At 39.8% G+C, this 25048-nt stretch overlaps 1 protein-coding gene and 1 long non-coding RNA gene across 11 annotated transcripts in view; one reads left to right on the top strand and one right to left on the bottom strand.

Annotated features, from left to right (window-relative positions):
- The first annotated feature begins 257 nt into the window (after positions 1-257).
- BNC2 (basonuclin zinc finger protein 2) overlaps positions 258-25048 on the top strand; it is a 436262-nt gene continuing 411471 nt past the window's right edge. For all 10 annotated transcript variants that reach the window (XM_082604098.1, XM_082604102.1, XM_082604103.1 and 7 more), the window contains exon 1: positions 258-1504. In XM_082604098.1, the coding sequence (XP_082460224.1) occupies positions 1502-1504 (3 nt within the window). In that variant the 5' untranslated portion in view covers positions 258-1501. The remainder of the gene's footprint in view (positions 1505-25048) is intronic.
- Positions 11358-13546, bottom strand: LOC309803585. Its single transcript, XR_014293970.1, has 2 exons — positions 12522-13546; positions 11358-12276 (listed from the first exon to the last, which is right to left on the bottom strand). It is a non-coding gene; the product is annotated as an uncharacterized lncRNA (long non-coding RNA).

Here is a 25048-nt window from a genome sequence, read left to right on the forward strand (position 1 = left end):
AGATGATTTTCTCTTTTTAGTAGTAACCGGTAACCAGACCTGTTGTTCTGCCAAGCAAGCGTTCGCCTTCCCCGAACCTGACTGCCAAGTGCTCAGAGGGTGGATCCTCGAAACCTGTGACTCCCTCCCCTGTCAGATAAGCAGAAAGTTTGTTCAGGCTATGATAAATCGGCACAACGCGGAGATGTTTTTGGCACAAAGTGTACGTTAGGAAGATGACGGTGATTAAATTCACCCCCCCCCTCCTCCTCATTCTTGCGGCCGGGAGTGTGTTTTGCCTGCATTTAAGAAATGTCCTTCAGCGGCAGGCGTGTGCGCGCTGAGCCTGCAGCCAGCGTTTTTGCATCTCCGGGGCAGGGCGACTCAGGCCGGCTGAGTGTCACCCACAGATGTGACCGGTCTTCCCCCGCGGGCACCCGCGGAGGCGGCAGCGCCGTTCCTCTCCCCTGGCGTCTCCAGCCCTCGGCCCAGACCAGGGGAAGGGGAAGGAAGCCCTCGCCGCAAGCCGGCGTCTGGCCCGGCACGAAACACGCCGCCACCAAAAAACTTTTTTCTCCCCAGCCGCGCGCAACTTCTGGCCTTTTCGCCCACCACGTTCTCGTCTCGAGTTTCTGGCCCCTGGGGTTTCCTCCGCTTCCCTCGCCTTCCCCAGCGGCGCGGGGGGCACGGAAGGGGAGAGGAGGAGGGGGTGGCGGCGGATCGGGAGGAGGAACTGGTCATAGGGGACCCACACGGGCGAGTGCCCGAAAAGGAAAGCGACGCCGCGGTTTGTTGCAGTCGGAATAAAGTTCGCGCCCTTTCCTCGGCGCTTCGCAGCCTCCCCTCCGGTCTCCCCCACTCGTTTTTGACAGTTGGGCGCTACCGGCCACTTCCACCTCCAAGCCCGCACCCCCCGGGGGGGCGCCAAAGTTGTTTTTCCATCCCCAGAGAGAGCAGGGGGAGAGGAAAAAAAGTAACAGGGCGCGAGAGAAACATACATCCTCCTTCACTAGCCCCCTAGAATCTGAGGACAAACAACCAAACCAACCTACTTTAATTTTGCAAAAGGGAAGCAACATTGTAGTCGCGACAGTTTTGCAGAGAGAGAGAAGAAACTTGTGCGGCTTGCAAATCCGCCCGAGGTCACCTCGCCTGCCGGTTCCCCCGCTACTCCGCCCCCCAGCAGCCCCCTCCCGGGACAGTCCGTTCCTTTTTTTTTTTTTTTTTTTGTGCCGAGGAACCGGGGGAACTCAGCAGGCTCCGACTTGGGGAGCGAAGGCGACCCTGCACGCGGGTGTAAATCAGTCAGTCACCTGAGCGCAGAGGGGCCGCGGCGAGGGCGCTCGCGGGCGGGCGGGGAAAGGCGGAGGCGGCGAGAGCGGCTGCCCGGAGGAAATCGGGAGGGGGAGGGAAAGAAAGGCCGAGACAGAAGGAGCGTGAGGCGGCGGAGGGGCTGGTCCAGGCGCGGCCGCTAAGAGGAGACCAAGAGGCGGGGGCTGCACTTGACAACCAGCATGCCGAGATGGTAAGAAGTTTCCACCCTCCTTTCCTTTTTATTCTAGACTTCGGAAGAAAGGAGCCCCGCGCCGGCGCGCCTCGGGGGCCGCCCGGGGGCCGTGTTTTCCTCCAGTCCAGCGGCGGGAGGTGGAGGGGGGCGCTGGGGAGGGCGGGCAGGAAAGGAGAGCCCCAGTCTACCCCGGTCCCGCTCCCGAATTCGCCCTTCAACTTGGCCCGAGTGGCGGAGGAGAGCTCCAGGTGGGAGGGCGGGTGTGCGCACGGGCTCGGGGGGCTCGGGAAGGTCGCCCCTCTCGCGGCCGGCGGGGCAAGGTGAGCGGTAAGCGGGCGGGCGGCTCCGGGGAGTTGGGACGGGCCGGGAGGCAGGCGGGGGCTGATGGAGCGCTGGAAGGAGCTCCGGGCGGAGAGGAACGCCGTTTGGACCCACGGCAACTTTTAAAACTTGCCCGCGAGTGCGGGGCCGGCGGCTGGGCGTGGGCGCCTGGGCGCGCTGGTGCGCCGCGCGGGGAGGACACCGCCGCCCGGTCCCCGGCACCTCTGATTTTCCCCTCCTCGCCCTCCCGTTGGGGAACCCTCCCTTTGTAAATGAAGATGTAGGAAGTGCTCCTGGAGGTTTTCTGAAGAATGTGCAAAACGCAGGGCAGGAAAATCAACCCTAAAGAGAGAGAGATTTTGAGGTGGAGTTCGACAGGAGCCGATTTGTGTTACTTACACATTGACTGGAGGGTGGCATTTGGGGCCCGGGGAGAGGGCAGGATAAAAAAAAAGAAGAAGAAGAAGAAGAAGAAGAAAACCCCACCTAAACCTGGGTGAAATTCTCTGTAAAGTGAGGCTGAGATTAAAAAAAAAAAAAAAAGTTCCAAGTGCAAGTGGTGGAGGAGATGGGAAGGCGTTGCGAAGCGAGATTCCAGCACAGCCCCTCTACCCGAAGCAGCTTTTCTGCAGCGAGGCAGCTGGCAATTAGCTCGCCGGCTGCTGAGCGCTCTGTCCGCTTTCGGGGAAGTGATTTGTTAGAAATGGGGCTGTACCACTCCCTTCCTTTTAGTTTGCTCCCACCCTTTGCTGCTATTGTTACCCCCTCTTGGGGTTCTGATATACTGCGTTCCTCATGTAGATGGGCTATGTAAGAAAAAGGGAGATAGTGGGTTGGCTTTTTTTTTTTTTTTCTTTTCCTCTCTTCCCTTCCTCCTAATGTGACATCTCTTGTTTCGGTGATCAAAGTCACGACTGGAGTGTAGGGGATGCGACTGTCAAATGCAGGCACCAAAAAAAAAAAAAAAAAAAAAAAAAAAAAAAAAAAAGTAGCGTGAGCCCAAGACTGAGGTTACAGTAACGCTGACAGAAATTAAAGTGGTTTTGAAAGCAGTGTGCGATTTACGGTGGTTCGCATTTACCCTAGAGTCAAGCTGTTGTAAAACTGATGTACAAAAGACATCATAAAATAATCCTGTGTACCCAGGATTAAAGTGGCAGAAGTGGCTTGTTTTATTAATTCTTATGTACTTCGTGGACAGTTACAATGGTTGTAATCTGTATTTAAGTAGAGGCGTCAAAACAGAATATTAAATATATCTGTTTAGCACTTGAGGGTTTTTCTTGTAGCCGCATTTTACACAAGAACACTGTAAAAGCTGGTTGTAGGTATTTTTCTTCCCTTCCCCCCTCGCCTATATACTATTGGTCTGCACATCTATTCCCAAATACTAATCACTTTGAACAGTGGTTAAGCACGTTTGTCACCCACTGCTTTGTATTCTGCAGTTTCAGATGTTACTGTGCACGCACATACATTATTTAAATGGTGGAATTTATTCCTGTGTAGTGTGTCTGATTTGAGGACGTACTCAAGAGTAGTGAGACCCTGTGCAAGTTAATAGAACTTGCTTGATTGACCCTTTGGAGTCACCCAAAAAATCCCTTGTGAACTTTCATAGGGTATCTGTCTTCTGTGTTATATTTATAGCTGCTTTATTTAAACTCTTCAGCCTTAAAGAAGTTCTTAGTTGGAGCTGCTCTTTCTGTTCCTGGAGAGTAGTGAAATCCAGATTGCTAATCACTTTACCAACGTACAGGAGTGTCTTCACCTGAGCAGGGAAGTCATACTGAGCCTGAACGTGAACTCGGTTTGAGTATCGTGTGAGAAAAGTCTCAAACTGGTCCTTGAGAATATTAAGTTCGCTGTTGTTTGCATGTAAGGCTTTGGAAAAGAACCAACCTCGCGTGATTTTAAAAAATAAATAGGAAGAAAATATTAATAGCAGTCGTACCTTCCCAATCAATACCTGACGTTTTTCTTCCCCCTGAAATGTCAGATATCTGTCAGGCAGGGATATGTGATTACAAAAAGCAGCAGACAAAAGCGGAGCTGACTATTGCTATATTAAAATGTAAGTGTTAACAGTTTGAATTTTCAAGTGAGAGTTTTTGAGTTCAGTGCTTTACATAACATTTTGTCCTAATCTTGCTTGCTGTCAGGGATGTTTCATGGTTGTGCAATTGCTGCAGTCAAGAATGCCAATTTGCATTCCAGGAGTGTCATTTGATTACTTTTATCTGCACAGCTCCAAGACCGGCCCAGACCTCTCGTTTCATCTTGCCATGTCACGAGTCAATGCTGTGTCGTCTTTTCAAAAATCTGCCTGATTTAGACAAGAAAGAAAAGTACTTTCATGTTGCAGCCGCAGTCCCCTGCTAACTTGTCAGCAGCAGGATATGATTCACTTGAGCCCAGAAGAATGGAACAGAGAGGCGGGTTAGGCAGTTCAATAAAGCCCACGGACAGGTAGTGTGTGACATCCCCAGAGAGCCACAGTTAATGAAGAACAGGTCTGCTTAGTTCTCCACACGCTGACCTGGTGCTGTCCCCACAGTTTTCTCATTTGATCTTTCCCAGCAAATTGATCTTTTCTTGTATTTTTTTGCCTTCCAAGTTAGTCCTTGTGGGACCGAAATTAGCAGAGCAACTTAAGTTGGATAATACAGCTGTTCAGAAAAGAAGAAATTGGACACTGGCTCAAAAAGGGGCGGGGGGTGGGGTGGGGGGAGTTTTCCTTTTTGTTGTTCCTGGGAATATTTCTTATATTAAGGGAGCCCCCAATAGGTGATGACTTGAAGGTAGTGGTTCCCTTTATTTTTAATTTTAGAGTTAAGATTCCACACAATTTTAAATAAATGTTCCTTGAGTATTTGAAAGGTGGTCCTAATGAGTAGTAGGAGTTCAATTTAGCATTTTTTCATTTTCACTTGTTTGAAATGATTTGCCAGTTGACTGTGTGTCTTTTATTGCTATTGTAAGGTAGACTAAATATCAATGGCATACTTGGACTGTATTATTTATAGTCTTCTGAATAATGACAATCCCAAAATATCCAGGGCTGCATAGCAGAAAAGATTAAACAATAAAAGTTATTAACAGTGTTGTGTATAAATATTATGGTACATGGACATGTTTTCTACAAATTACCATCAGCCTCTTTTATATAAAAGCCACAGATACACTGTTAATGTTTTTAAAAAATTTCAAGATCCTGCATTTATATGTAGGTTTTTAGAACTGAGACCAGATTACAAGTAACAACTTCTGTAGATAGATGCTCATGCATATCCTTATTTTTTGATTAAATTTAGTTTTAGCAAGTGGGTAAATCTAAGTTGGGAGTGTATATGTAGTTTAAACAGGTTAAAGTTTCACTATAGAATTTTGTATCTAAAGCTTAGGTTGGAAGCAGTTAATAGATTCGTAACTCATTGCGGACTTGAGGAGCAGTGCTTTCTGAATTCCTCTGCAGCTGGTCTCATTTACCATCTACATCCTTACAAGAAACAGTTGAAAAACATTTCTGTGGAAGGGAGGCAGCCTCCTCAAATCTTTCCTGTTGGATGGGAATTACATAGGATCATTGGATCATTGGTTAGTAAACTCCTCTCTGAAGAGCTAGAGGGAGCCTCATGATTTTATTAGATATACTTAAGGTTTTTTTTTTTTTTTTTAAAGTCACTCTAGCAATCAGAATGTTGCAGAAAAAGAGGAGATAATGAGTACTGGCTTAGTGTTTAGGCTTGGAGGTGCTATTGTAGTTTTTTTTTTTTTTTTTAGCTGTGATAGAAGCAGCAGAACTTTCTCCAAGAACAGTCAAATAGTCAGCTAAGATTTCTAGGGTTCTACCTTTCAGATGATCTGAGGATCAAGCAAAATGCACCCTGTTACATTTTAAATCTGTTTTGGTTTGCTAAGTTCTGTTTGTAGCTTTGTCAACTGATGGAGGTCTGTTAAAGAGGCCAACCTTCAAAGTTCTGTTAAAAGGAACTTCCTACCAAATCATTGAGGAGGGGGTACCTTCTTTCTTTTCACTCAGGACAACCTCCTTTCTTTTTGAAGTAGTTATACTCATAACTGCCATACTCTGGAGAGAAAACTCCTTTAAGAGAAATACTTCATGATATAAGCATAAATAGTAAACCATTTATAAAGCCGGTGTATTAGGGATCAATAAATTAGTTAAATTTAAAGAAATAGAACTTAAGTGGTATTAAATTCAATATTTGTTTAATTTCACATTTGTTTATCACTAAAATTTGTGATGTTTACTTTAAATGGTCATTGATCATAATTGCGCTTTAATATTTATATGCTAGTTTTTAATAGCGTTACTTTGGACAAACTTATTTACCATTTAGGTAAATAATATAATCGGTGAGATAAGCTACCCAGATTGGTCTTTTTTTAATCTTCTGCACAGTAGCTCTCATTATGTTGCTAGCCAGTAAAAGTCTTTATTTGTTGCTTATTAGAACCCTCAGTACAAGTAAGAGTTCAGCTATAATTTAATTTGGCTGTTCAAAGAGGCTCCCTTGTTTTAAAGCATGTTCTCAGTACGATTTTACCATTTATTGTGAAACTGTATTCTAACTTGTGCTTATGCATAGGAACAGTTTTACAGATATATCATTTTTTAATGCTTGGCCATAGCAGAGTCATACATTTTTTCCTTTAAAAAAATCTGTATCTAACAATGTCAGTTTTTTTTTCCTTTTGCTTTATTTTTCCCTTGACATTCTGGAGCACTTTTTTCTTGGTGATTTGAATAGCCTTGTTATGATAATTTAAAATCAGTTCCCCAAGGAATATAACCTTCCCTTAAGGTATAGTCAGTGGGGCACTGAAAAAAAGTTAATTCCATAATTAAAAATTCTAGTCGAGGACGTTTCACTATTGCAGTCACTTGAAATTACAAAAAAGTTTGCCTTGTACTTTACACATTGCTAGGGTGATAAATTCAGTTTCCTTACAGGAAGCTGCTGGGAAGTTTTGCAGTGAGTGGAAGAGGGCTTGAGAGTTTTGGTGGTAATATTCGTAACAAATCACTGAAGACTAGACCTTGACTATAGAATTCTAAGATGAGCATTCAGGAATTCTTCCTCAAGGAAGGCAGAATGTGGAGCTGCTAAATGAGTCACTGCATGTATATCTTACCAGTGGGAATCGCATCAAGCCACCCCTCTAGATACAGTATTTAATAGTTGTCAAAATGTACAGTATTGTCTTGGAACTTGTGGTTCACGAGTTCATAGTCTCTGCTTTTTTGTGTTCAGTACAAAGATGTAAGAACCCACACAAAACATTTTTCTCTTATTATGACCTTACATTTGCCAAAGTGCCCCATGCTGAAATTCCTTTTCAGTGTCTTTTTTTTTTTTTGAGTCCAAAGCCAGACGTGTACCCAGACACAAAAGCCTCTGTGTATAGCAAGCTGTTTTAAATATTGTGACTCGACGATGTGCTGTCCTTTCTCTGCTTGAGCCAAGGATCTCTGCTCAGTGTCTGGATTACCAAGCTCCTTCTTTATTGTACCTCTTGTCAACCATTCCTATTCATTTAACCTTTCATTAGTGTCTGTGCAGTTTCACTGTCTGGAAAGGCAAGGAAAAACCGAAAGGCCCCACTGTCACAGTTATTAGATTTCTCGGTTACATCCCAGCAACCACAGAGAAGTGAGAGTCGACACTATTGTCGTGCATGCTGCTGTCCTGGGGTGCAGCCCTTCTGTGCACGTCAAGGACATGTGCCACATGTTGATATGCATCCCGGGGATAAATGCACAACACGGGAGATAGGCCGATGCTGGCAGTAATGAGCTCTGTAGGAGTTATTGCAGAGACCAACAGTTTGTGAAGGAATTTTGCTTAACAGGCCAAGGAGATAGACAGAGTTGAGGGCTGCCAAGATTTGCCTGTGCGGAGCTTAAGTCACTCGCATTGTTTTCAGCTAAACTTCATTTGAGGGGAGAATTGAATAAGTTGGACAGCAAGGAAGAGTCTTATTTTCATTTTTTAATCTTTCAGAGGACCCAAGTGGTGTTTCTGGTGACTATTCAGTGTATTATAACTATTTTTATACTGACTGAATCATCTATGTAAATGAATCTATTAGCAGTTTGTTAATTCTTCCATATCTAGAAAAGAATTTATGAGATATTTCATAGATGTCATATATGTATTTTAAAATCCATGTAAAATAATGTAGCCTATTTATTTTCCTATGTTACTATTTTTCCCTTTTGATTTCCCTCTAGCATCTTTTGTATTATCCCTTGATTCCTTAAAAATGCATTTGCCTTGTTGCCTCAGTGTAAAGGAAGAAAAAGATGATCATTGGATTATTTGCAAATCATAATAAAGACCAATATTTGCAGACTTTGGATTGGAAAATATTACTCAACATCTTAAGATTCATCAGATTACTTTTTAAGAATTCTCAACACATTTGAATAGAAAATGGTAAATTATAACACCTGCATCTCACTTTACCCTCAAGTTCATTTATTTTTTTAAATTAGGAAAATCTTTGTTGCTAGGGGCGACTAGAATATTTTTGTCTTTCTAATTTAAATAATTTTTGTCAGTTTACCAAACTCTTTTGGAGCTCCCCAGTAGCTTTGCAAATATATGAATAATTTATTACTGAATCCTTATAAAGTGATTTTTGAGTTTTACTTGACCTTACCTTTTTTAGCCAAGGCTAATTTTTTCACAGTTGTATTTGAAACTTTCTCTGCTAAGCTTTTCATGGCGTCTTGTGGGCCAAGTTATCTTTGTTTCAGGGAGGAGAGATGAGCTATTTCCACATTCCTTTCTTCAGGTGGGATGATCCTCTGGAGGGAAATACATATTCATTCAGTAATTGACAGCTAAGTGCCCAGCCAGCCCAGGGTCATGTCCCAGTCTCTTGACCACTGGGTGGAAGTTCTGTGCAGATAGTCGGATGAATGTACTTTGATCATCTTAGGTGACCTGGTGGCCTTCCCACGGACAAGGCAGGGGTGTGTTAACATTGCCCCTTCTAATATTCCCGTTCCCATTCATTATGGTTTGTGTTGGGAGAAGTAGAAGAGGAAGGAGGGACATTTGAGGCTGTAATTTTACCTTCCCCCAAAAAAGCCATGTGGTAGTTAAAGAAAAGAAATGCACGTCAGGAGCTACTCTGTGAAGGAATTCTGCACCTATTCTTCATGCAGTCAGTATCTCAGCTGGCTGACCACGCCTTGGAAAGTAGTTGCACCAGTGTCCACTCCAGAGTGAGAACAGCCCGGGGACTGGGTTTAGAGGCAGGTCCCACTCTAGTCTACCTAGGTCTGAGAGCCTCCATTTCATCCCTGGTAAAACAAGTGAGTTTTGTCATTTCTATGTTTCTTTCCGGTGGGAACACTTTATATTTTATGTGATAGGACTATATAATCAGAGCTGTTTACCATTTTAATAGCTATATTGAGATATAATTCACATACTGTACAATTCATACGCTTAAAAAGTACAATTAATAACATTCCATTGTATGGCTATAGCACATTTTATTTATTCATTCATCCAATGATTGACATTTGAGTAGTGTTCACTTTTTTGTTATTACGAGTAATGCTGCCGTGAACATTTGTATGCATGTGTTCTGTTTTCATTTTTGTTAGGGATATACCTAGGGGTGGAATCGCTGAGTCATGTGGCACTCTATCTTTCACCTTTTTTTTTTTTTTTAAAATAAATTTATTTATTTTTGGCTGCGTTGGGTCTTTGTTGCGGTGCGCGGGCTTCTCATTGTGGTGGCTTCTCTTGTTGTGGAGCACAGGCTCTAGGCGTACGAGCTTCAGTAGTTGCAGCACGTGGGCTCAGTAGATGTGGCGGATGGGCTTAGTTGCTCTGTGGCATGTGGGATCTTCCCGGACCAGGGCTCGAACCCATGTCCCCTGCATTGGCAGGCAGATTCTTAACCACTGTGCCACCAGGGAAGTCCCTACCTTTCACCTTTTGAGGAACTGCCAAATCGTTTTCCAAAGCAGCTGCACATTTTACATTCCCACTAACAGTGTATAAGTCTCCTAATCTCTCCACATCCTCTCCGAACTTGTTTCTATCTGTCTTTTAATTTTAACAATCCTAGTGGGTGTAAAGTGATTTTGATTTGAATTTCCCTGATGATTAGTGATGTTGAGCATCATTTCATATGGTTATTGGCCACTTGTATATCTTCTGTTTAGCAGAAATGTCTGTTAAATCCTTTACCCTTTTTTCATTTAGTTTGTCTTTTTATTGTTGAGTTGTAAGCTCTTTATGTATTCTGGACACAAGTCTTTATTAGATACAAGATTTGTAAATATTTTCTCCCATTCTGTGGGTTGTCTTATTTTTTTGATGGTGTCCTTTGAAGCACAGAAGCTTTAAATTTTGACAAAATCCAATTTATTTTTTCTTTTGTTGTTTGTACTTTTGGTGTGCTAAGCAATCATTGTCTAACCCAAGCTCATGAAAATTTACTCTAAGAGCCTTGTAGTTTGAATTCTTACGTTTAAGTTCTTGATTCATTTAGGCTAACTTTTGTGTATAATATGAAGTAGGGGTCCAGCTTCATTCTTTTGAATGAGGATATCCAGTTGTTCCCAGCATCATTAGTTAACAATTCTTTCCCCCTTTGAATTATCATAGTACCTTTTGGGAAAATCATTTGGCTATAGATGTAAGGGTTTTTTTCCTCTGAACTTTCCACTTGGTTCCATTGATCTATATGTCTATCCCTGTGCAAGTACCACACTGCCTTAATTACTGTAGCTTTGCATTGTTTGCAACTGAGAAGTGTGTGTCTTCCAACTTTGTTCCTCTTTTTCAAGATTATTTTAGCTGTTTTTGGTTCTTTTGCAGTTTATTTTTATTGTGATAAAAATATCACATAAAATTTAATAACTTAATCATTTTAAATATATAGTATAGTAGTGTTAGCTGCATTTTGCTGTGCGAGAGATTGTTAGAACTTTTTCATCTTGCAAAATGGAAACTTACATTCTATGCCTATCGAACAACTCCCCTTTTCCCCTCCCCATAGATGCTGGCAACAAGCATTCAACTTTCTAAGAATTTGACTGCTTTAAATACTTCATATAAATGGAATCATGTGGTATATATCGTTCTGTGACTGGCATATTTCACTTAGCATAATGTCCTCGAGGTTAATCCACGTTGTAGCACATGACAGGATTTCCTTTTTTTTAAAGGCTGAATAATATTTAATTGTATGTATATACCACATTTTCTTTACCCATTCATCCTTAGATGGACTTTTAGATTGAGTCCACTCCTTGGCGATTGTGAATGATGCTGCAGTGAACATGGGTGTGCAAATAACTCTGCAAGATTCTGCTTTCAATTCTTTTGGATATATATCCGGAAATGGAGTTGCTGGATTATATAATAGTTCTGTTTTTAATTTTTTGAGGAACCTCCTGTTTTCTGTGGCTGCTGCCCCATTTTACATTCCTACCAACAATGCATAAGGGTTTCAATTTCTCCACATCCTTGTCAATGCTTGTTACTTTATGTTCTTTTTATTTTTATTTTTTTCTTAAATAGTGACCTCACTAACACATGAGAGGTTATATCTCATTGTTTTGATTTGAAGTTCCCGATGATTAATGATGTTGAGCATCGTTTTATATGCTTGTTGGCCATTTGTATATCTTCTTTGGAGAAATGGCTGTTCAAGTCCTTTGCCCATTTTTATTGGATTATTTTATTTTTGGTTGTTGAAATGTAAGAGTTCTTTATATATTCTTGATATTAACTCCTTATCAGAAATATGGTTTGCAAATATTTTCTCCCATTCAGTAGGTTGCTTTTTCACTCTGTTGATTACTTTCTTTGCTGTACAGAAGTTTTTAAGTTTGATGTAGTCTTATCTGTCTATTCTTTCTTCTGTTGCCCTTAGCAGTTTACTTTTAAAACTCAGAATTATCTGATCCTCAGAAGCGTAAAGGCTACATTAGGAAAATACATCTATTGTTTGGGTAAAAAACTCTTGGTGATACTCCAGGGGACAAGAAATATGTCATTTAGTAGCCAAAAGATGATGGCTCTTAGCTCCCTGTGAAACACCCTGGGTTTGCTTTGATGTTTCTTAATTATCATTGAGTTTAAAAGCATTCTAGGTGTTCTATATAAGAGATACACTTCATACCCTGGAGGGTGGAATTAAGTACCTAGAAATAATTGTTTTTAGTTTTATAAATAACTCAAAAGGAAAGGAAAAAAAAACATTATTGAGAAAATTTGTCTTCCTAGATATTCCATTGTAACTAAAAAACACCACCAGTGATTAAAGCTAAAAATTACTGTATGATCTCAAACCCAAACTAACTGGTCCAGTTACGTTTTAAATAAATACCACATTCAAATCTGGCATGGCACATTTGGAGACATGAGCTTATTTTAAAGTTTACCTGACAAATTTTGTAATTAATATACCTCATCGTTGGGCCTCCCTGGTGGCGCAGTGGTTGAGAGTCCGCCTGCCGATGCAGGGGATACGGGTTCGTGCCCCGGTCTGGGAGGATCCCATATGCCGCGGAGCGGCTGGGCCCGTGAGCCATGGCCGCTGGGCCTGCGCATCCGGAGCCTGTGCTCCGCAACGGGAGAGGCCACAACAGTGAGAGGCCCGCATACCGCAAAAAGAAAAAAAAAAAAAAAAAAATATATATATATATATATACCTCATCGTTGAGCTAGAGAAGCTTGAGAACAAATGAAAGATAACGTAATTTGGGGGCAGCTATGTTGTATCATTGGTGAATTTAAAAAAAAGTTTATTCCTTTTTAAAGTTCTAATTTTTCTTTATTCATGCTAAGAAACAACTCTGTTTATCTCCATCTAAAGTAATTGCTTTCCTAGTATTCTGATGAGCCGTTCTTGCTTAACTACATTGTCTGGTTTTGGCCTTTTGCCAGTTAGTTTGGACAAAAGTTTCATTATTCATTCAGTATCAACTATTAATTAGATGGCTAACTGATCAAATATATATGTGGAGTGTATGTATTTCCCCCCCCTCATCAATGTTTACCTAAGTTACATAAATAGTAATTAGCCAATTTTAAATTGTATCTTATGACATACAATTACTTTTCTCCTGGTGAAAATTCTATAGAGGATTTACAATCGTTTATAAAAATTGTATGGTAGAAAATCTTATATTTACCATACACTTGATTTTTGGTTATAATAAATTTCATTATACCAAATGACACAGTTTTTATTAATGTTGAGCAATAAATCAATGCTACTTTTCTGTTTCACATGTTTTGACGTGCTCATGTGTATCTTGTTTTATATATATATGGAATGACAAAATCATGTGTCCTATTATGGTATCTTTCATGGTTTAAGGACATAAAGTATGTAATTACCTGGAAAAATACAGCCATACAAAGAAAGTCCATTCATTTCTCTGTCCTATGGTATTTAATCTCCCTGTAATACACATTTTACTCTAGTGGATTAGGGAAGTTTTTTTGTGTTAACACGTCTGTACGCTAACAGGTAAGCTTATGGAAGTACAATATGATAGTTCAGTTTTCCTCTCATTCAAAATGGTGATAGGAAACAAAGCATAATATTTGTTCATATTGGTTTTTGATAGACTAAAACATTAATTTCACTTCAGAGTACATTAACTCTGAATAATATGAAAAAGTAGATAAATATTTTTTAAACTCAAATTCTGCCACGTGTTAAGCCATTTTTTTTTTTTTTTTTTTTTTTTTTTTGCTGTACGCGGGCCTCTCACTGCTGTGGCCTCTCCCGTTGCGGAGCACAGGCTCCGGACACACAGGCTCCGCGGCCATGGCTCGCGGGCCCAGCCGCTCCGCGGCATGTGGGATCTTCCGGGATCGGGGCACGAACCCGTGTCCCCTGCATCGGCAGGCGGACTCTCAACCACTGCGCCACCAGGGAAGCCCGTTAAGCCATATTTTTTACCCTGTAAGTGTCCTTTGCAAAACATATTTTCACATAAAGGATTTATGTGTGTTCATTGGTCTTTGCAGCTTCGCTTATGTCCATAAACAGCAACCAGTCACTGACATGACATTTCTGTGTACAGAGGACGGTGATAATTAGATCTAATGAAATGTGTGTGCGTGTATGTAGGTAGAAGCATCAGTGACAAACTGATAGTCTGCAACTTCCTTATGGGAGAGGGAGAAAGCAGAATAATACTGTTCACTGAAATTTTGTTTTTGGGTGTGTGAGGGGGAAGGGTTTGACACATATGTGCATTTTCATACTGCAGTAATACCTGGTACAATATTTTTTGTAGTTTTAGGTATATGTATGGATAACAGGGATGAATATTGAGTGTATCATTGACTATTTCATTAATATTGTCAAATTGTGTTTCAAATACAGATATGCCAAAGTAATCTGTTAACAGCCAGCAGGTAACTGTTTGTTACTATATGTAGAATAACTTGCTGTAGATTTGCATGAAACATTAGATAGTATACTTATTCTGTAAAAGTAAAAGATGCTTTTGAAAATGATCAGGTTTTTATGTTCAAGCGGTACATTTCACATAGGCATGGGAGTTGTGGTTGTCATCATTTTCCACAGCATAACACAACTTTTAAGTATTTTAGATTGTAATTAAACAGGCGATTGCATTTCTGTGATACACACGACACTCTGTTCTGCACTGTATGTCTAACAGATGAAGTAGAAGTTCTAACCCTAATATAAAGGAGCACAAAATTCATTGGCAGGAGGGTATTCATTATCTTGAAAGAATAACCATGGTCCAGGGGACTCCACTGGTCTTTGTATGTTTAGAAATCTAATTTTGTCAATATACGCTTAAAAGAGATCAGTCCTTCCTGGACTCATTCAGCTGTTCACTGACTGAGGGGTGGAGATTACATACCCACACGTGCATGCCTGCACACACGCCATGTGAACATGTGTATACCTACATACCTTATTAGGTGAAATACTTCCGTACGCCTATCGGCATGCTTAGCACATTCTCTCCTTTGCAGGCAAATTTAAGTAGGAAGTCAAATCATAATCCAAATGTTGCTCATTGCTTTATGAACTTGGAATTTGATCAGAGAATATTAGGGATGGAGGTGGAGGGTGTAAGGGCCTCCTCCCTCTGTAGAGAAAACCTTCCAGTGGCCTCTGTTTACAATGCATCCTTCAGACTCCTCACTCCCGGACTGTGCTTGGAAGAGCATTGACAAAATTGACCCCTGTTGCTTTTTTCTTCTTCCCATTCACCTTCTGACTGATAAATTCTTTTTTCTCTGGATATGTTAATATTCTCAAGCAGATATTAGGCAACTGTCCTGGGAGCTACTTGTTAAGGTGACTTTGCATCTGTTTGGTTTTTTATGGATCTAATGCAGATGGCAGTCCCATTTCATTCATTTTAAATTTCTTGGGAGATAATTCATGCTACTACCTTACATGTAATGTATTTTGTATATGGGTAGGTGAGAATGGTGCGAAGCCACAGAATAAGGCTGCAGTTTCCCGGAGGAAAAAAAGATGTATGTTGTTGTTTTTTAAAATAATAAAGCTTAAGACCAGTTAAATACCTTTTAGAGAAAGTTTCTATTGTTTAATAATACCTTGTAGAGAAAGTTTCTATTGTTTAATAATACCTTGTAGAGAAATATCATGATTTGAGATTGTCCTTATATATAGGTGGAATACGCTGCAGTTGAGAAGTCAGTAAGGGGGTGTGTGTCTAATCTCTGCATCTATTTTCTGTGTGATAGAAAAGTTCCTCGATTACTTTGGGATTCTCTTTTCCATAATACAGTTAGAGCCAAGATTAGATTTTAAAGATTCTCAGTGTTTCACATTGTGTGATGTTCAACATCTCTTTACTATTTCATGGGTGCCAAAAAGGACCAAAAAGTTAAATCTGTACCTTTGACTTCACATTGGTTGATTCCAGCAACTTCCCAATTAGTTTCTTTTTTTTTTTACTTTAGTCTTTTGTTCCCTTTAGAACACTTTAATACCAATTAGATTTTGACTACAGAGAAGCATTTGTTAGGGGAAGAGAAGGTAGGAGGATAAGGCACTGAACATCCGCTGAGCCTGAAGGATAGATGTTGGTGGACAGGGAGCCTCCTGTTGGCTGTGGTTTCCTTAGATCTAGTCCAGCTTTCATCCTTGCATCACTATTTCAGTCTGCAGTCTGTAAGTTTCAGAGCAGTTGTGGTACGGTTGTGTAGTGTGAGAATGTTCTTATTTAAACTTATAGGGTTTAATGTATTCCAAATTTTAAATTTGAAGAAGTGTCAGCACCAAAAATTAAATGAGGGTGGTGATGGAGAGAATGGAAAAATTGCACAGGAAATGTTGAACACTGATAAAAATATAGTTAGAAAAATACATTGAAAAACAAAGGGCCAGTTAAAATGAGTGCCATGAGACTTAACGTTTATGTGACTCCCCAACCTCCTTGCTCACCACGTTTTTCCTTAGGATCTTTCAGGGTCTCCTCCTCTTGTGCCCCTCATCTACTGGGCAAGTCCTGTTAGATCTGTCTCCTGACTTCCACCCATTCACCATCACCCTGGTCAAAGCCCTACCACCCTTTACCTGGAATACCGCAGTAGCTTCTATTTGGCCCAGTGCTTCCATTCTTGCCTCTGTCCTGCCCACTACACCCAGAGGACTCTTTACGGAGAAATCACTTCCCTATCACAAAACCTTCCAGTGTCTTCTTCCATCTTACCACACCTGCAGTGAAGTCCGAACTCCTGCTGTGACTGAAAAGGATACGTAAGATGTAATCCTGGCCCAGTGCTCCAAAATCATTTCCTACCACTGCTCACTCTGCTCCCATAATCCTGACCTTCTTGCTGTTCACTGAATATGCCAAATTCCTACCTTCCTTAGGCCTTTGTACGCACTTTTCCTCTGCCTGGAATGCTCTTCTTCCAGATTTTTGCATGGCTTGCTCCCTTATTTCATTCATGTCTCCTCGAAAATGTTATCCCTTCAAAGAGAACTTACTGACAGCTTTCATCCCTCAGCTGTCTCTCCACCCTGTATGTTTCTCTGACCTCTATCCCTGCTTCTTTTCTTCATAGCATTTATCACCGCTAGAAAAGATACTTAATTTGTTTACTTATATGTAGTTTATTATTTGTCTTCCACCTTCCTGCCAGGATGCCAAACTCCATAAGAACAGGAACCTTTGCCTGTCTTGTTAATTTCTGAATTTCCGCTTCCTGTAGCAGTGCCTGGTATGGGAAACACTCAGCAGATGTTTATTGAGTGAATGAATATACCTGCATATGATTTTCCTTGTAATCATTAACAGATTTTTTATCAGTTTTTATTGGATCTTAGTTATTACTTGGAGGGTTATTTATGGTATTTGCTGTTGCAATTATCTGAACTGCTTATTGGAGCAGTGGTTTCCAGAGTAGATGTAAACACCCCAAGAGGTATGCAAAAGTCATCCTATAAGATCTGGGGAAAATGAAATTTGATTTACTCATTCTCCGATTTTTATATTTGTGTTTTGTAGTGTGCATGGTATCTTATAGTACATGTATAAGAGATACATTGTGCAATCAAATTTGACACTATGGATTGAGCATGATCTGGGCCACAATGGTTAACTTTGTTTAAAGCAAAATATATCTCCGTAATCAGGCTTTTCACAGATGTTGTGCATTTGAGTAATAAGGTGGTGATACCACTCGTGAGAATGTGTAAATTCTTTCCCATTATTCAGAAAATTGTACAGATCTAATATTGGGTTGGGAGTGAGATATATGTAATTCAGCACACATGTGTGTACTGATAGATATTCCTTAATATTCAACTTCTGGTAGAATTTTCAGGTATGTTGAGTTAAATTGCTCCTGTAATGGGGCCCTTTGTACCTGCACTAACCCATATGAGGAGGTATGTTGAGCCATTTTAAGTGATGATTCGAGTTTGCTGGCTACCTGATTGGTCTGTTTGGGGTGATCTTTGTTTTTGGTTGATTTTTGAATATTTCTTTTGTGTCATTTTTAGTAATTTAGGCCTTTTAATGAAGCTTAACTGGTTACTTTGGTGACTTCACTTTTTTTTTTTAAACAGGTTTATTGAGATATAATTCACATACCATACAATTCACCATGTTAAGTTTTACAGTTCCATTTTGTAATTACAATATATGCATTTGAAGACACTATAGGGAAATAAATAAATGATAAATTTAGAATTCAGAAGGAAACCTAGTTAGGTATTCATTTTAGTACCTTCTCAAGTTAAAGGAAGTTTTATAACATTTGAAGAACTTGTTAATAAAAATTTGATAAGATTCATAAACTTGAGTGAAACATTAAAGTAATTAATATACTAATAAATGCGCTAAGGAAACTTGAAAACCAAAAATAAGTAGATACAAGTAAGTATTATTCTGTATAAAATAGTCAGCCTAGAAGGTCATACACTGATGTTAGCTTAAAATGTTTTGGAGCTCATCATTTGGCGTTGGGTTTGGACAGCCTGTATCTAATTCTTCTAATTATCTTCAGTGCCAGCAAATTTTCTGTGACAAAAGTTTTGGTTTTCTGAATTGTCTAGAAGTTAAGCCTGATGAACATGGTGGGTGATAAAGCCAAATAATTCTATTTTTGGTAAGAAGAAAATTGGCACAGTTGATTTTTCTCATATAACTTATGAATTGGCTCTGGAAATAGTCACAAAGGAAAAATTCCAGAAACGTTTTGAACAATAGTAGTGTTGTTGGAATGAATGCAGTGTCCTGAGGTGACAACTGAGACACATTGACTATTTTTCCCCACCAATAATGGAACTTCCTATTAATATCCATAGAAACTCATTTGGTTCTAGGAGAACCAGTGGGAGATTTTTTTGCATATATAGATTCATACATGCATGCTTACAAACATTTTTCTAACCATCAACTTGTGTTAATATTTTGTGGTCTTATGCAACTGGGCTGGACGTGGCAAGTACCCGATGGATTGTACTTCAGTGTAGATCTTGTGAAATCTGAGTAAAAGTATTATAGGTTGTGGCCTGAGGAGGCCTCTGAAGGCAGAGACGATCAAGGAAAATTTTACCTAAGATGTGAGACTGTGTAAGTGCTCCATGATATTAAATGGTTTTATGTAGCACTCTTTGGCTAGAAATTAGAACGATTGTCACATAGCTTATATTGTATACTTTGTCTTAGTTTCAGTAAATCTGTATATGTGGGGCATAAATAAATACTCAAGACATGAGAAATGAGAAAGCAAGTGAAGTACAAATTTGTGCACATAAACTGTTTCTGAGGCAGTCTTGTCTATACTGACAGATGACACAAGTCAAAGGAAAGAGTAGTTGCGAAAGGGGAGTATGATTTTATTTTGTTTTTTATGCTTTAAGATTTGTTTTTGAATTCCTGTAAGTTGTAGTTTCAGGTGACACTTATCAGTTTATGATTACTTTCTGGTTCTCAGTTGAGAAATGCACTAGTTATACCTTCTTGGAAAATGCTGTGTTGTAAACTTTCTTCCAATTCATCTTCCAACCTCTTCTCCACAGCACAAAACACTAATTTTGCGTGGAATCTGTAGATCTTGGCATAATTTTATTGTTAAAAATATTAAAAGCAGTTTTGAAAAATAAGTTTATTTTGTGAAGTCACACCCACACCCTATCTTGAAGTTTGTAGAAGGTTTTTAAGAATGAGAATTCAAGAAATAAAAAGGAATGAAAGAAGTTTGACTCCAGAAAAAGCTAACTTTAGATGTTTCTGGATTCCCCCAGAGTTCTCTGAAACTTTGGAACTTTCTGATTTGAAAGAAAGTTAAGACCAACTGGTATTAGAAGTAAACAGCTGTAAACTGTTGGGTGTTTTCTTTTAGCCAAACCCAAAGTGAACTTATACATACGTAGTTTACTAAAGCTTTTTACATAGTTCTGTGAAGGTAGAGAGGGCGCTGAGCAGGCCCTGTTATATATAAGGTGAAAAGCTCTGCTCGACCAAAACATGAGTGCATCATTAATACTATCTTTGTAGGAAACACATGTGCTGTCTTCATGGACCATTTGGCCCATGAGATGGGATTTGTCATAATTCATCGTCATGTATGATGACTCCTGTGGGAGTGTAAGGTCTAGCTGGATGGGTTCTCCATGTTTTATCTTGTTCCAGGGTGGCTTATTATACTCGAGAATGCACTTAATTAAAAGCTCTGTGTTTTCCAACACCCATTCACAATACCTACACCTGACTTTGTCCATGGAATTTCATATGCAGATTGAGGGCAGTCATGACTTGGAAGATGGAAGCTGTCAGACTTGAAATCTACTTCCATTTTTTGGTGTCATCTCTTTACCATGAGATATTGGACCTTTCTAGTTTTTTTGGATTAGTATTCTCAGGAATAGAAATTTATATTTGATAAGAAACTAAAGAAAAGAACCATTTATTAATATTGGATATTTCTCAGAATATCATGAGATTGAGTTTTGTTGTGTTTTTATAAACTACTGCATCATAAATTTCTTTTTAATAAAATCTTTGACTGAATCCAGGCCTAAACCAAGACCCTTTCTTAGAAAAGGGAAGTTTTGGAGTATTTCATGTTATAATTCTTTGAGATCAAACACAGTAGGATCTTACAGAATTTCAGTTTTTTATGTATGTATGTAATCTGTTTCTTTCTTAAATTTGCCCCTCATTTGAGTGCAGTCATACTTTATTATAATCAACTGTTTATACAGCTCTCACATGCTGCTCTGTAGATTCTTAGGTATATAATTATGAAATTTTCGTCTTCCTATCTTTATCAAGGAATAAATTATCCTAAGTGGATCATAATTTAGTAATGTACTTATTTAGTAGTTTCATGTTTTAATTTTTAAAGCTCTGCTGAAAGATTCTGGTTTGTGGCTGTCTCGGCAGTATATCTTGGACAGACTTTTAATGGTCAAAGTTAAATTGTACTGCCTTGTATATTCCATTTTTAGAAATTAGTGTTTCATCCCTGATTGAGAAATCCAAGACTAGGACTATCAAACTTTTCTAAATGTGTTTAGCCAACATGCAGCCTTCTTTGAAAGGTGATTCTTTTTCACCAAATGAATTTTATAAAGTTAGCTTCCTTAATTTGTAATGCAGGCGCAATGAAAGCCGCAGGGTGTTTTTTTTTTTCCTGAGAAATCTTTAAAGAGATGTTTAAACAAATCAAAATATGCTTATAACTTTAAAGAAATAATTTGCTGTGGCAAGTTTTAAATTAAAAAAAAAAGACATATACATACATGCACACACACACACACACACACACACACACACACACACACACACACACACTGCATAACCTCTCTTTGAGTCTTTGGTTTAAGTCCTCTGTCATATAATGCCAAAAACTTTGAGCTGCGTGTGTGTTGAAACATGTATGCCTGTCCTAGTGTCATAACTAATTATATCTCTCGTATGCTTACTTCTAGTAATTGGAAAGTAGACCTACCGCAGCAGAGGATTTTAGTTTTATCTTGAGGACCTGCTATAGAAATCAAGTTTTCGACCATTCAGTAACTTGACATTGTAAACTGATATTACTGTTTTAAATATATCATCTACTCTGTGTTTTGCAGAAATAGTGTACTGTAAAGGAAGAAAAAATTCCAGTGGTTCTTAAAAACACATCTGTCTTTAGCAGTAATAATAAACGCTAATACTGACTCACTTTGCAGTTTTGACTGCGATAGTTCGTTTATAAATTGGAAATTGACAGTCTAGTGTTGTGATAACAAAATGTTATTGGATTTCTCTTTCTCAAAGTTTGTCAGAAGGTTGTAGCTACTGGCAAACCTGTTGGTGCTTTGGTCACTTAATCTTCATGGATGGGTCTAAAATAATTCGGGGCTCATTCTATGAAAATGCATTGAGTAGAATTTTCACTGACTAGTTTAGAAATCCTGTCTTGGACATGCTTGTGACTGGGGCAGCAAACTGTGTAATATGCACCAGCATGTATGAAAATATGTGGTCCTTGTCCCTGCCTGCTGCAAGAGGACTTTACCCGGCTTCAGGCTCTGAGCTGCAGTCTTGTCGCAATTAAAGTCTTTAGGGCTGGGAGCAGTTAATGCTGGTGATAGATTGTGGTATTTAGCGTTGTGCTGTGTTCCCTGGTGAGCTAGTTCTGTAGACTTACAGGATTCTAGTCAGAACTTGGGAAAGACTCTACCAGAGAATTCGTGGTGATTAAATACTTTTGAAAGCAAGAAATACAATGACTTTTATTATTAACAGGCAGACCTATTGGGCTTTGCTTAAAGAAATAGTGAAAGGATGATGCAGTTCTGTGATTGATAACTGTTTAAAGTTTAACACGGAAAATTTTCTTTTCTCATTAAGTTAAAGTATTCCTAGCTTTGAAGTTTCTTTCCTTTCATTCTTTCATTATAGTTGAAAATAAAACTCTGCAGTTCTGTATTTCCAACTTAACTCTGTCTTCTGTATTTTATACTAAGTCAGTTTTTATAAATTCTGCGTTGTTTCTGTCCTCTGGTAACTTAAGTATGCAGAGGCATTGAACTTGAACGTTTTGTGCTCTGACATGTGGGGTTTGGATTCTTGGTATAACTCTTCTGTTTTGAAAACTGAACTCCCAGTGGTTTCTTTCTAATCAGTATATCATGACCTGTTACATTAAAAAGTAAGATGGTCTAAGCCATGTAACTTTTGAAGACGGTGACTGTAAGAAGCATGCATGAAATAATGAAAGTCTTTACATTTTTTAAACGTTCATTTCTCTTAGAGTTTTTGTGGTGTCAATCAAATGAATGCCAGTGTTTGGTTTTAAGAGTAACTGACAGTGGAAATCTGAATTTGCAGCTGATGGGCCCCATAAGGCAGAGGGTTATCTCCAAACGTGGGGCATCCTGGCTGTGTGTGACAGCCTTGGCGTCCAGCCTGACTGATGGAAGCTTCCCACTCATCAGTTGGCTGTGAAACACTGAGTTGGGGAAGATGTTACAGCTTGTCTGGGTTCTGGACCTGGGGGTGCTGCCACCTCCATGGGGTGTTTGGAAATCTTGGGAGATGGTTTTGTTTGTTACAAATGAGTGGAATTGGAGTGCCGCCTGCTATGTCGTGGGCCAAGGACACCTCATTGTCCCAGCCGCAGAAGAATTTATCCTCAGTGATGACTTGTTCTGCCCAAAATGTCAGTGCCTCTGCTGGGAATCACTGGATAGTTATTGATATGAAAAAAAATAAAAATATTGGTAAAAATGATTCGCTTTCCCCCTAGAATTGCCACGTGACTTTTTTTTTTTTTTTTGGTTGCACTGTACAGCTTAAGGGATTTTAGTTCCCTAACCAGAGATTGAACCCAGGCCCTGGCAGTGGCAGTGGCAGTGCTGAGTCCTAACCACTGGACCGCCAGGAAATTCCGACCTGACTTTTTTTGCGGTACGCGGGCCTCCCACTGCCGTGGCCTCTCCCGCTGCGGAGCACCGGCTCCAGACGCGCAGGCTCAGCGGCCATGGCTCACGGGCCCAGCCGCTCTGCGGCACGTGGGATCCTCCCGGGCCGGGGCACGAACCCACGTTCCCTGCATCGGCAAGCGGACTCTCAACCACTGCGCCACCAGGGAAGCCCCGACCTGACATTTTTTTTTAAAGGAATGTTTCCCTCCCCTCCCCTCCTTTCCCCTTTCCTTCCCTTTAGTGTAGTTGACCCTTGAACAACACAGGTTCGAACTGCCTGGATTCACTTATACACCGGTTTTTTTCAGTAGTTAATACTACAGTTCTACATGATTTGAGGTTGGCTGAATCCTAGATGTGGAACCAGGGATATGGAGGGCCAACTATAAGTTATTCTTGGGTTTTTGATGGTGTGGAGGGTTGGTGCCCCTAACCCCCATGTTGTTCAAGGATCAGCTTTCTATACTTGATTGCAGCTTAACAAATGGAACCCCAAATTCCGCTTCTTAATGTTCTTGAGTAAATTGATTTCTAAAGGTATATGGATATTTTATACACTTGGCATACTAAAAATATTTAGTTGTGAGCTCCCAAGTCAAACCCAGATAGACCCATTTATGCAAATACCCGTTGTATTGTATGTCAGTGTTTGGCAGATGAGCGCATTATATAAGTGTGTTGAAACTCATGTCTCTAATTTTTTTTGTAATTAAAATAATTATCTTTGTGAGAAATTGCTATAGATTTAAAGAATTTTTAAGTCAACAGAAAAACATTAGAGTAAATAAAACCAGAATTTGATAAAAAGAAATATTTTCACATATTCATTACTTTCTCATGTCAGTACCAGTTTTGAAATTTGACTGGAAATTTCAACATAAGGCCCTGTTTTTGAACAATATTCAGTCTGGAATCACTATTTAATATACAGCATAGTACAGAAACATTCTCTTCTCCTTCCACACACATTCATAGTCATGTGGCAACCTTAAAGTAGCTCAGAAACATTTAATAAAACCCCCTTAGTCGGTAGTAGTTTTCATTTATGAAAAAGCAGTTTAGGTGTGTGTGTTAGTGTGCAGCTTTAGAATGGCCATAAGTAACGTCTCAACACAATCCAAGGATAATAAATCAGCCCTTTTTTGGGCTTCTAACAAGAGTTTTGGCTTTGGTGTTGGAATGACCTGCATTTGGGACCTTTTTTTTTTTTTTTTTTTTGCGGTACGCGGGTCTCTCACTGTTGTGGCCTCTCCCGTTGCGGAGCACAGGCTCCGGACATGCAGGCTCAGCGGCCATGGCTCACGGGCCCAGCCGCTCCGTGGCATGTGGGATCTTCACAGACCAGGGCACGAACCCGTGTCCCCTGTATCGGCAGGTGGACTCTCAACCACTGCGCCACCAGGGAAACCCTGACCTGCATTTGAATACCGATACCTCTACTTACTAAGGTAGAATCTTGTTTACAAATTCCTTTACCTATTTATTTATTTCTAATTGTGGTAAAAAAAAAAAACCCACATAATATAAAATTTATCCTCTCATCCATTTTTTAAGCATAAGTTCAGTAGCATTAACTATATTCATATTTTTGTACCTTTTTATAACACTTTATTTTGAAATAATTTCAGGCTTGCAGAAAAGTTGGAAAAATAGTATAATGAATTCCCATATATCCTTCACCTGTATTTCTCAAATGTGAACATTTACCATGACTATGTAATTTAAAAAATTGAGATATAATTTACATACTATACAATTCACCATTTTAAAAAG

The sequence above is a fragment of the Mesoplodon mirus genome (genome assembly GCF_964341445.2).
Source record: "Mesoplodon mirus genome assembly, chromosome: 1".
Lineage (NCBI taxonomy): Eukaryota > Metazoa > Chordata > Mammalia > Artiodactyla > Ziphiidae > Mesoplodon > Mesoplodon mirus.